General features: G+C 38.7%; 1 protein-coding gene across 1 annotated transcript in view; it reads right to left on the bottom strand.

Moving 5' to 3' along the window:
- The window catches only part of LOC115647548 (plasminogen-like), a 63,332-nt gene that overhangs the window by 36,932 nt on the left and 12,611 nt on the right, over positions 1–13,789 (bottom strand). The window contains exons 4-7 of the mRNA XM_030554264.1: positions 7,203–7,317; positions 6,060–6,199; positions 3,834–3,954; positions 1,192–1,310 (exon numbers count right to left, since the gene is read on the bottom strand). Coding sequence (XP_030410124.1) covers positions 1,192–1,310; positions 3,834–3,954; positions 6,060–6,199; positions 7,203–7,317 — 495 coding nt within the window. The remainder of the gene's footprint in view (positions 1–1,191; positions 1,311–3,833; positions 3,955–6,059; positions 6,200–7,202; positions 7,318–13,789) is intronic.

Here is a 13,789-nt window from a genome sequence, read left to right on the forward strand (position 1 = left end):
TACTCAGGTACTTATGCAATAAGCATTAAGAAAGGCAGGTGTCTATTAGCCACAGCCCACAAGTATTCCAAGGAGAACCAGAGCACTGGTTCAGCAGAAAGGCATAAAGGAGATACCACTGGGTTGTGAGTCCACATTTATTTATTTGGTCTTTTTAACTTCAAGATGAAAATGCATTTTGACTGCACATATAATTTCCTGATGGGAGAATAAAAGATTCTAAAAGGTCAACATGTTCCATACAACTAGTTAAAATTCTAAACTCAGCATCAGTGATCTTACAGTTTCTCAATCCATTTCTTACTTTAGAGAAACCTGTCAAATATTCACCCTCCATCAATAAATAGGTGTTTTAATTGATCTCTATCCAGCAAATATGTGATTCTTCATAAAGCAGTGAGAAAAGCATATACTTGAGAAAACTAGGACTGGTAACATAAATATAAGCCTGATCCTCAAAGTGTAATTCTGGTCTAAAAATGGCATCGTGGTGCACCATATTTATTGTCTTTGTGATTTGCATGTCAAATGTGCTCAGTTTAATGGATTTTTTTTAACTGCTAGCCCTGAGCTCAGAGGTTTTGTCTTCACTAGGAAAAGAAATGTGTTCTTAACTTGAGTTAGCTAACATAGGATAAAATCTAAGTGATGACAACACAGTTTGTAGTTTTCACATGAGTTAACAGGCCAAGGTAAATCTTAGGCTTCCCTACAGTTTCCTTGACCTGCAAACACTTGTGAAAACTACATACTTCCTTGACTCACTAGGATTTTACCTTCTGTTAGTTAACTTGAGTTTAAAGAAAAACACCTTTTTTCCCTAGTGAAGATGAAGCCTGAGAGTCAATCTGAGTTAATTCACTCTAGTGCTATCAGCAGTAATAACATTTCTTCAGGGTAAATTTGAGTTTCAGAGACAACTGTGCAAATTATGTACTCAATAAAACCTATGCAGCCCCATCACTGTCAATGCACTTACACAGGTGTAAATGATTGGAACTTAGCAAATGATTCTATTAATGATGCACCTTCCCTGAAACAGAAGGCTCTTCTTGGGATATTTGTTCATGGATTCCGCCCTCCAACCTCATCCCCAACTTTTCCCTACATTTTGGTTCTAGGGTCTACCTGTTGCAACTGCCTACAGTAATAGCTAACTTGGGTTCCACAATCTCCGTAAGTAACACTTACTGCAACGTGGAATGTTACAAAATTCCCAGCGTTTCGTGGGGTTGGTAGTGAAACACCAGGGCCGAGGCTCACCATCAGGATTACGGCAGTAATTCATCCTCAGATTCTTCTCTGGAAAGCTGAAAATTAGAAGTTTAAATTAAGAATCTAATTCACTAACGGCTGATGGTATGAATTGCCCCTGGTGTGGCACAATGGGCTTTTTGGGCACTCAGATACTGGGCTACGGAGTGAGATATAAATTACGTAGGAAAAACTACATTAAAAGAACAGTAACGTTGCAAAGTCAACACTCAAAGTTAGGAAATGCCAGAATTAAAGTTACCTGTGCAACCTCCATTTGGGCCCCTTGTTCATAAGTGCTATGGTAGTTCTGCCTAATATCATGCAGTAAGCCTGTGGCAAACCAGCAATAAGAGTCCCAGTCCAGTGTCTTACTCATAAGAGAAATAGAACATCTTTTCTCTTCTTGCAACCCATTGTCTATTCTGTGCACCGGATGAGACAGGGGTCTTGTACAGCAACTGGCACGTGATAATTCAATTAAATACTGTACCATGAGGCAGAACATCCTTAAACTTGTGTATGTGTTTAACAGCTTTGCTGGACTGGGGCCTAAAGGAATTACTAGACCCTTCTCTAACAGTGAGTTATTTTAAAAAGGAGATATTGCTTTGTTTGTCCAGTTTCCTAAGTAGCTTGCCTCTATGCAATGTATCATCCTACGAAACTTTAAAAATCTGAATACATTTTCTGTAAATTGAAATGGCCCACGTGCTCCACTGTGTTGTTCCCTGCTCTCAGTGACCTATGTCTAGTTTTCCATTTTCATTTTCCTCTCAACATTTTGGACTAGCTGGTGTGATTAGCTCTTTTTGATTGCACATGTGTAAGAGAAGATGCAGGACGCTTTCCTCCCAGCCAACTGCTCAGGGTCTAGACATAATCACCATCTCTCTATTCCCTGAACACAAACACCTTTCAAGGTCAGCAGAGACAGTGATGGTGAAGGAGGTTGGGGTGAAGAGAACTGGTTTAGCATGAGGAAGGAAAGAAGATAAAAGAGAAAAAAGAAATGAAGCATTTGCCCCAGGGGATCAAACCTTTGCTTTTTCTAGGCCTGTACCAAGCTCAGCTCTTCGGAGGAAGGGAATCCCAAAACCACCACCTATGATAACCTTGCCACCCAGTCAATGTGTTCAATGCTGTGACATTGGGGGAGATATTCCTTCCTGGCAGGTCATCTTAAAGCTGTGAAGCATACAAATCTGTTTCTCTGGTTTCCATTTTTTTAAGATCTCATAGGAGAAAACTTTCATAGTACCTCATCTTTCTTCTGATATTCTGTAAGCTCATCTGTTTCAATATGCGTTGATTAGAGACTATCTTTAAGAAAAGGGGGAGGGTTATTTTAAAATATTACTGTCTTTCAGATTCAACCTCCTACTTGTTCATTCTGATTCATAAGACAAGAATGAAGGGCCACCTAAGGAGGTTTCATGTCACCAGCTGTTATGTTCTATACATCAATTGAGAGCGCGGAGCGCTAAAAAGATCTTAAACGTTTCAGATAAATATGGCCAAGCATTCAAGCTTTGCAAGGTGGCTACTAGGGGTTTTACGAATGGCAGCATGGTCTAGTGGATAAGGCACTGGCCTGAGAGTTGAGACCTGGGTTCTACTTCTGCTCTGCTACTGAGCTGTTATGTAACCTTGGGCAAGCCACTTAGGACCTGATATTCAGAGGTGCTCAGCCCTAACAACTCCAGATATTGGACTCTGGATGTCGAGAATCTCTGCCCTTATATTCTTGGTTTTGTTTGTTTGCTTGTTTGTTTTGCTATTTATTGGTATTGTTGTAGCACCTAGGAACCCTAGTAATGGACCAGGACCCCAATATGCTAGATGCTGCACAAAGCATATCCCAAGGACCTTACAATTTACATACAGTATAAGATGAGACAATAAGTGGAAAGAGACAGGCAGGGGGAGCACAATAAAACAATGAGACATTTAAAAAAACTTTTGTGTCTCAGTTTTCCCATCTGTAAAATGAGGACTATGATGCTTAGCAATGTAAAGTAATTTGAGATGAAAAGTTGTATGTACATGTTAGGTATTATTATTATTATTAATTATTTTCAGAACCAAACCTCAGAGCCTTCTGAGGTTCTTCTGTCACTACCATTTTCCCTAGCTTGAATTTCCGATAACTTGGAGTTGCCTCCAAAGAAACAGGAGAAAAGAGAGGATGGATGATTTACCTTCTTCCATTGCACTGAGAGGTAGCAGATCAGCCTTTTTGTTGCCCTGGACTGAAACAGAACTTTTTAACTCCCCAACCCTCTCTTTTTAAGGGAAGGATGTTAAAAACATAGCTCCCTCACACATGCACACTCCCAAATGCTGCCTATGGTATTAGTATGACAAACAAGCAAAACATCAAGCACAGGGAGAGGTTGGTCACTAAAAAACATCATCAACAAAAAACATGATCAAGTATTATCAAAATGAAAATGGAAAATTACTATGAAAAACAATCTAACTATCCTTTTTTCCTCCTGGCTCCAGACCCCACGGGCTATTTCCTGGTCTTTGGTCCATCTAGCTGATCAGTTATTTCATTACTGGTTGTGACTTACTTTGAAGGGATGTACCCGTGAGAGTGAGGCTGTTGAGCATCCCAGTGCTGGCACTCAATCCCAGATTCTGTTTGGGAAATTTTGCCTTGGTAGTTTTCGCCACTGCAATGCATGCACTCGTCTGTATGGACAAGCAGCAGTGAAAACAAAGAAACAGGAAAAAGTCAAGAATAGTATTTGTCTGGAAACTTTCTCTTTGGACATGCATTCAGTTCAAGAGACCAATCAGAAGGCAAAGCTAGAGTGAAGAACTATTCTAAAATGGCAAGGTTCCTTCTACTGGTGGGTAACTTCACCTACTTAATTACATGTATTTTATTTGGCTTATTTGTTACACTATAGTGTATCTTTTACAATAAAAACAATGAAAACTACAATTAAAAACTATGATATGGCAAGATTTCTAAGGAGCTATTAGGTTGTGTATTTTACTGGAGAAGCTTCCTTTGCAAAGTAGCTTCCTTTAAAGAATAATTATTTGGATAATGAAGATGCTGGTTCCATGGCATGTAATATGATGACACTGAACAGCTAACATTCTCCCACTATTCCCAGCAATCAGACCACGGCGAGGCCAACCCTCTGGATTGATGTTCATTTGGTTTCCTGAAAATAATCCATTAAGTTTCATAGATTCGACTTTGAAATCAGAAGGGACCATCAAGATCATCTAGTCTGACCACCTGCCCATTACAGGCCACAGAACCTCATCCACCCACTGCTGTAATAGACCCCTAACCTCCAGCTGAGCTACTGAAGTCCTCAAATCATGGTTTAAAGACTTCAAGTTACAGAGAATCCACCATTTAACTTTAAATTTGCAAGTGACTTGTGCCTCATGTGGCAGAGGAAGTCCCACCTGGGTTCAGTAGAATAGTCTGTGTGAGTTATAGAAGGAAGACAAAGGAAGAGCCATATGTTCAGAATAGGGGAGTTAAACCAAGATTAATCTCTTTATGCACTGAGCAAAGGAACCCTAGAAGTTCTTGGTGCTTATGCTCATCGGCTGAATCAAATTTTATGTGAATGCAAGATTTTCAGGGCTCGCCCATGCCATATATCTGCATGCAAAACTCTCACTAATGTTAATAGACTTTGCCTGCATGACTATGATCGTCAGGTCAATCTTTCTTTTTCTTTTCTTTTTTTTTTAAATAAGCCATTTTCCAGTTAGAGCAGATCAAAAAGTACCTAAAACCAACCAAAAATTGTGATTCCTCTGTATCTATTAAATATTTATATAATTTAAGCCTTTCAGGGCGACATCCTTTTTGTTGAGAACTTTTATGCTAAGTCCCAGCTGGATCTGAATTAAAAGCACAAATGGACCTGAAGCACAAACTGAGATCTGTATCTGCTTTTTTAACTCCCTCAAATAGGAGTTTGTTCAGATCCAGATTTTTGAGTCAGGCTCATCTCTAATTGTGAGTCCTTTCATCCCATACAATGATCTGGCAAGGAGCTGTTCTAATGGAAATGTTAACTGACTCTAAAGTGGGATGCTGAAACAAAACCATTAGGAAGTGGCAAAAACTCTATTTTTTAGTTTTGAAAGTTTCCAGACAGAATTATGGCATTTTACTAAGCATGATAACGTCTAAAAACAAGGTCATACACAAACAAGGCCCAGAGTCAGTAAGGTACTTAAGCGCATGCCTGATATTAAGTAAATGAGGGGACCTATTGATATCTATTATCAATTAAGTAAATGAGGGGACTATTAACATGCTCAAAGTTAGGTATGTGCTTAAGTGCCTTGCTGAATTAAGGCCAGTGGTACTAGCCATATTAACTACCACAAAAATGGGCCAGGTCCTCAGATTTGAAGTCCTTAGATATATTATGGAAGGATCAGTCTGATGATTAAAAATAGGATGTGATCATAATGCAGGGCAATCATATCAACCAAGAAAAGAGGTCTCCTGTCACTGTCAAAGGGATTTGTCCTCTGGAACAGATGTACTTGTATGTTGACCTTAGGGATACCCCTGAGGCTATCCAAAAGAACAGTAAGAAGCCTGATCCTGCAAGTCACTTGAGTAAAGACTACTCACCTGAGGAAATTTTTTGCAGCTTCTGGATTAAAATTTGCTGGCATGGTCTCAAACAAAGGGATAATGGGATCAAGGAGCTAACATTTCCATACTTTGAAAAAAAGCACTTACACAATTTAACATACTTAGAGATATTGTGATGTAAAAAGATCTTTGGTGTGTGTACCCTGACCTTCACATTCTTGGATGTTACAGTAATCAAATCTGATATTAGGATCTGTTGTGTAACACCAGGGTCCTTTTTCATCCTCATCAGGATTTCTGCAGTAGTTTGCCTCTAACCCCGCAAGGGGGGTGTTGTCAGGTGTATATCTGAAATAAAATAAAAATATCATTATAGCAAAAGTGAAATGTCCAAATTTCTCAGGTGATTTTGGACTCTAGTCATACACATGAAAGGCCAGAAAAATAGATGCTCCCTTTGGTTGTCCAGAGTTGAAATCCTTATCAGAAGAGCATTCTGTGGCTGTCTTTAGTAGCCTCTTCATAGCTTTGATGGCTCTGGGGAAAAGCCAACCATTTCATATCTACAGTTTACAGGAAATATGACAACCTCATAATCCAAGAATGCTCTTTTACACTTGCAATGGATTGTTGCTGTTGGACTGCCAGGGTCTGAGCTCCATCAATAACTGTTGTGTTTTTCTAAAGCACATAGTTAAAAAAAAACAAGATTTCATATGGAACATTTTCCTGGGGAATGCAGAAAAGGACATTAACTAAACACATGAGAGTTGTCAACAACTTGAATGTGATACTAACACATCCTATGTGAATGTGAGGTTAACGGTTCGATCTTGTTGACTGCTTCTCATTTAAAGCCATAAAATATTACCATGGAAACATGCAAAGGGCTCTCCAGTAAGATGACGTAACTTCTACCTCCTTTGCCACTTTTAGCATCCGTTGCAGTGAATGGGTGAAATCCTAGCCCATTGAAATCAGTGAGAGCTTTGCCAATGACTTCGATGGAGCCAGGATTTCATCCAATGAATGTTTTGCTTGCTTAAGAACCACCAAATTTGGCCAGAAATGCTATCTTTGAAATCATCCCTTAGGTCATTTAGTACATCCCCTTGAATCGCTGCAGGATACATTTCATAGATGCTTAGAAATGTGTCAGCCTTGCAGTCTTTGAGAGAACAGGTAGATCACAGTGATCAAGACAAGGAGGAAATGATTTCTTACCAATGAGTTTGAATGCTGAACAACTCACTTTAATAATATACACTATAAAATGATTTAGTACACATTTAATATAGATGGCTAGGAATAGGTTCAGAATAACATATACACAAATATGAAAATGACATACTTAGGTAAATGAGGTTTACTGGCGCTCCACTTCTGGCAGGGCACACCACTCTGAGTTTCAGATACTGTTCCTCTATAGTCCTTCCCCTTACCAGTCCTGCATTCTAAAAGATACACTGACACGAAATACATTTTTATCTATCAGTATCATAATTCACATCGGTTTGAATTAAATAACTATATACAGATTCTACATACATGATAATCAGCCTAAATACCCACATTCTGAATCTTCTCTACCCCCAACCCCTGCCAAAAAACTCTAGTTGTGTTATTGTATAGCTCTTTAAAAATAGGTTAGTTTGCAAATTTTAATGATGTACATAAGGAAGGTCACATGAGTGTTTACATAAAGACCAAAAAACTAAAATGTTTAGGGAAACAGATATAACAAATTATAGTTGTTTTTGAAGGGTGGGTTCAGATTACAACAGCTATAATGCTCCTCTCTTGAGAGTGGAATAAAACGTTGTTTTTAATGCCTCTGTGTTTGTATTGCTCTGCTATGCGTAAAACTGTACAAAATATTTTCAACGAAACCTAGAAGCACGTGAAACTCACCTGATTTTGGGCAGAGTGGGCCCCAGAAAGGATCACAGATCTAAACACACCTGAACTTTAGAGTTTCAAAAGGTGGAATTTTGTAACTCAGACTTATTCAAGTTTGGGTTTTGTAACAAACAGTAAACATAGACAATGTGTTTCACTGAGATCCCCCTGCTCATGAATGAAACTTGACTCATTTATGGAATTATATTGAAAGCATGAGTCACCACTGCACAAGATGAAGCTGGATGGGTTAACTTTGAGCTAAAGAGCTAAAATTTGGATTTTTGGCAGTGCTGGCCTTTGTGGAACCGGCCTAACTGTGTGAAAGCCTGGCCTTATAGAAATAAATGAGAGTTTTGACACTGACTTCAGTGGGGCCAGGATGTCACCCTAGCTATATCATTTCCCTATGAAGATAGCCTTGTAGATGTAAAATGACCTGTAACACTGAAAGCATTAAGTTGCCAGCGATTTGTCCAGTCCCCTTGCAGCCATCCAAGACTGGCCTTTGGGGTCTGGAAAAACCCTGCCCAAATCAAGCAACTATGACTAAGATTACAGAGAAGTTGACAGCTGTAGGGCTCAGTGCTGACCAGGCTACTGCTGATGGAACTAGGGCTGCCTTTGGGTTGGGCATCTGAAATTGCAGATGTTGAACAGCAGCATCTCTGATTGACTCTTCAGAACTGTGCCCATTTGCAGTGACACACAGCATGCACTTAAATTCCATTCCTATCCGGTGGTCACCATTAAAAAGCAACATTTATCATACTGCAGTCTTTCTTATTTCCTGGTGCCAGGTTGGTCCGGAGGTGAAAATTAGTGCAACCTTGAGGCTTACAAATTCTTCATTTTATGAGCTAATAAGGGTGAGTGTCATCTTCGTTCATTTATGAACCATTCTAGCACAACTCATCACAATGAAACCTGTACAGGAGATAATCATTACTGACATGCTCTTGTCTAAACCGACTTACCACAAGTGTCACCAAGTGTTCTAATACAATCCTGCTCCACTTTTATTAAGTGACTTCCATTAAGCAATCAATTTTTGACAGTTCCTTGTTTGGTCATTTAGGACAGGTTTTACTCAGTATTTGTTTTTAGAGGATCTGGAATAGGCCTAAGTGGTGATTTATTTTTTCAGGGGCCTTCTGGCATCCTTTATTTTCCTCCCCATCCACCTATTCCCCATGCACAAGCACACATGTCAATGCGCAGTGTCTCCCCTGCTCCTGGTAATAAAGTGATCTTTCCTCTAGCTGCGAAGGACTGGGGTTCATCAGGTTGGTTTCAGTGTTTTTAACCATTGGCTATGGAGAATTTTTGTTGTTTCTCAGGTTTGCTTCAAAATTTCTCAACATATATACCAAAACTACCGTAGGAGCATAATTATCCTTTTACATACATCAGTGTAAATCTGGAGTAACTCAATTAACATAAAATTGATTTACGTAGGAACAGTAAGAGGAGAAATAGGTTAACTGCTTGTTTATGGATGGGGGTCCAGATTTTCCTAAAATTGAGAGGTCTTTGCATCTGGGGTTCTGATTCAGGCCTATTTCTAATTTGGCCAGACTATATTTATGGATAAATATGCAGTCTACCATAGAATTTTTAGCTGGGAACCTTTTGTATACCCTAAGCAGTTTTGCAATGTGTTCACATTTGAAAATCTGAAGAAATTAACACTGAAGCTGTCAAGTGCTGACACAAACTCTTTTTATTTGAATAAACTTCTGATAGTTTATATAACCTTTAGCTTTTTTCCATCTGCTAACAAATAACCAACTTTGAACCCTGAACTCAAGCCCATGTTCATTTGGATTAACAATTTACGAATTGATATGTCCAAATACGGCCTTTAATTCCCACCCCTCTTTCCATAACACAAACTAAATTAGCTTCTGTCTTTTATAGCATGTTTGATGGGGAAGTTCTGGAAAAAAAACTGCACATTTTTTCCTGTCAAACACTATCTGTGGCAGTGAACAATAAGATAGAGAAGGGTAATCAAACTCATGTAATGTGTAATGACCCAACCATTCCCAGTCTCTTTTTAGGCCTGAGTTAATTGTATCTAATTTGCATATTAATTCGAGTTCAGCAGTCTCTCTTTGGAGTCTGTTTTTGAAGCTTTTTTGCTGCAAAATTGCCACCTTCAAGTCTGTCACTGAGTGGTTAGAGAGATTGAAGTGTTCTCCCACTGGTTTTTGAATGTTATGATTCCTGATATCAGATTTGTGTCCATTTATTCTTTTGCATAGAGACTGTCCGGTTTGGCTATGTACATGGCAGAGGGGCATTGCTGGCACATGATGGCATCTATCACGCTGGTAGATGTGCAGGTGAACGAGCCCCTGATGGCGTGGCTGATGTGATTAGGTCCTATGATGGTGTCACTTGAATAGATATGTGGCCAGAGCTGGCATCGGGCTTTGTTGCAAGGATAGGTTCCTGGGTTAGTGTTTATGTTGTATGGTGTGCAGTTGCTGGTAAGTATTTGCTTCAGGTTGGGACTGGCTGGGTCATTACACTAATTGAATCTATTTCCCTATGTTAAGTTCCCCTCACACCTTCTATGGGTCAACTTAATTATCACTTCAAAAGTTTTTTTTCTCTTGCTGTTGATAGCTCATCTCAATTGATTAGACTCTTCCTGTTGGTATGCATACTTCCACCTTTTCATGTTCTCTGTATGTATAAATATCTCCTGTCTGTGTGTTCCACTCTATGCATCCGAAGAAGTGAGCTGTAGCTCATGAAAGCTCATGCTGAAATAAATTTGTTAGTCTCTAAGGTGCCACAAGTACTCCTGTTCCTAATGGGAAATGTTCATTTTCCTTTGACACATTAGGCTATTAGTGACTGCCAGAGGCAGCACAGTAGGCTACACAAATCAATGATCTGACCTGGTTAGGCAAATTCTTCATTCCTATTTCCTGTTCTGTAACAACATATTCAGACAACATGATTTCATCTTTAGGATTAATACAAGATGCTTTAAAACTCTGTGACAATAATAGGGTAAATTACAGAGAAACTCAGCTAAATACTCAGTCGGCTACAGTAAGACCTTTAATCTCACTGAACCAGGCATATTGCACTGTTCTAAACTGTCCTTTAGCAGGGAGTTTCACAGCTTCATACATAACAGTCAGAGCTCCTTCATGCCTTATGCTGGAGACTGCACTAAAGAAAAAAACTTATTGGCAACTGGACTGGCTTTTTCAGTGTCGTTAGTACAAATTAAAATAAAGGAATGACTAAAATCAAGGGTTGACAACTCCCTTGATTTTAGCACTAATCTTATGATATTAGGATTTTATTGAAAGCCCCAGCTCCTGGAAGCAAGTGATTAGATGAAAATTTCAGCTTTCAAATAAAAAATAAAGCAAATTTGTAGCCTTCATGGTTGCATATAAGAGCTGGAAAATATGACCTGAGTGTTCTCCAATGGCTCAAAAGCCAGAAGGAAAATAAAAAGCCCCTCATTTTTTTTTAAATATCTCATGGTTTTTAAGCCAATCTTATGATTTTTGTAGCTTCAGTCATGGTTTTCGAATGTTTGGGGTTGGCAATTCTGACATATTTATTGATTGGCTTATATATTTGGCTTGTTTAACAGGAAACCAACCCCAAGATCCATGGCTGAGATTTTCAAAGGATACTAAGGGAGTTGGATGTCCAAATCCCATTGAGTTTAAATGGGATTTGGGCACCAAACTCCTTTGGAATCCTTTGAAAATCCCAGTCTGCATGTGGTAGGATCATCACCCATCCTTATATTTGCTGGATAGTTCTGATTTTGACAGTATCCCAAACACATTTTCGGGATTGCCATGTCATTGTGTTGGCATCAATGCATCATGAGTTAATGACATAAGAGTTATAATGTTGTGGTGTTATGGGATAGATTCTGATCTCAGAGATTCATTGGCCTTTCTCTGGATTTACAGCAGTGTAAACCAGAATAAGAATCTGGCCCTCTCATTACAGTATTTATATTGTGTCAACTGGAATATTTAATTACTTGTAAGTGAAGAGTAAATTTCATCTTACTTCATCACTTGCTCATGTGTCCATTGATTTTTCATATTTATAACAAAAACTATACAGGGCCAACTTTTAAGGCCTTGCTCGGTTTTTACTCAATCCTTACTCAAAGGAAACTCCCACTGTCTTCTGGCTATAATAGAATATCCCATATTGAAATGTTAAGTAAGGACATTTACTAAGTCCCCTATTCTTAAACCTATTTTAATTTACCCTAGAAGTGATGTCAAGTATCAGAAGTGTAGCCGTGTTAGTCTGGATCTGTAAAAAGTGACAAAGAATCCCGTGGCACCTTATTGACTAACAGACTTATTGGAGCATGAGCTTTCGTGGGTGAATACCCACTTTGTCAGACGCTGCGTCTGACAAAGTGGGTATTTACTCACTAAAGCTTATGCTCCAATATGTCTGTTAGTCTATAAGGTGCCCAGAAGTGATATGACTCAAAACCTGAGTATAGCTTTTAATACCAATGACTTATTAAGTCAATTTTCTATCAGGAATGTGTGAAAAAAGAAAGTGGCAGGGAGTTGTACATGCACTATACGTCTGGAAGCTCTAGCTGTTGGGTTTGAGTTGGAGTCAGAGGGCCAATGTTCTGTTGAGGCAAATAACTCTGGTGGCATTTTGGCCATTTACCTGTAACATTTAAGAGACAGATGGTGAGTTAATAAAGCTTGTTATTTTTCTAAATTTTTAAGAGATTATAGTAATTCAACTGAGTTAAACTGCAAAAGCAGGAAGGCTAATTCCAAAGCCAGAGAAATTTTACTTACCTCAACTCTGAAGGAAGATATCAAGTTACAGGTATTACATCATCAAAACAAAATCTCCTAGGTTGATCATAAACTGGAGATATGACATTTACCTAGCAACTTTTGAAGCTACTGGCTTCTACAAATTAACTTCTTTCTTGGTGTCCTACACATTACACTATATTATCCTGTATGTGTTCCAGGACATGAATGTGAGAACTAGGAGGAAGATTGATGAAGCTCATTGATGTTTAAATTCCAGTTTTGGGGGTATGTGGGCCAGATTCACAGCTGAAGTCAATGAAATCTGTGGAAATATGCTAATTTATACCAGTTTAGAATCTGGTCCATTGTGTTTTCCTAATAGAACCTTATAGAATAAATGAGACCTGCTTCATGGCTGTCTGCAGCTTAGTATTTCAGCATATTTTTCAAACTCATCAAAAACATTTAAAAAGTGAAAAAGCATTACTGGTAATTACAGCATCATTTAACACAGGTCAATATAAACACAAGGTATGCTAGCCAGTTACCCTAGGTGTTTGCATGATTAGCAAATAAGACCTTTCTTTTCTCCAAGAACTCTCACTTCAGTCAGTTGATGTTACTATGTAATTTTTCTTCCCTTGGAACTTGTAGAAGTGGTCACAATTTAAAGGTGGAAATTTATTTTTCTCACTGCCTACTGTCTTTTCAAGGCTGGACTATAATTTTACTTCAAGGGGAGAATTAAGGAATCCAAAAAGAGTCTTCAACCCAACCACTCGTCTGAGCATGCTATAAGCCTAGAATAGAGATTTTAAAAGGGAGCTTATAAAAAAAGGATATTTTATATTTTGTTATTGAGAGATTCATTGTTTATAGACCAGAGGTTGGCAACCTTTCAGAAGTGGTGTGCCGAGTCTTCATTTATTCACTCTAATTTAAGGTTTCGCATGCTAGTAATACATTTCAATGTTTTAGAAGGTCTCTTTCTATAAGTCTATAATATATAACTAAACTATTGTTTATATGTAAAGTAAATAAGGTTTTTAAAATGTTTAAGAAGCTTCATTTAAAATTAAAATTAAACCGTGCCATAGGTTGCCTACCCCTATTATAGACAGAATCAGAGGCGAATTACTGTTTTGTGGCACCCTGAGCCAGAGCAAGTGTGGGCCCCTCCCTCCCTCCCCTTCCACCTGCAGTCACACCCTCCCTCACCCCATGCTCCTGCCAGAGAGCGGGT

The sequence above is a fragment of the Gopherus evgoodei genome, chromosome 3, assembly GCF_007399415.2.
Source record: "Gopherus evgoodei ecotype Sinaloan lineage chromosome 3, rGopEvg1_v1.p, whole genome shotgun sequence".
Classification (NCBI taxonomy): Eukaryota; Metazoa; Chordata; order Testudines; family Testudinidae; genus Gopherus; species Gopherus evgoodei.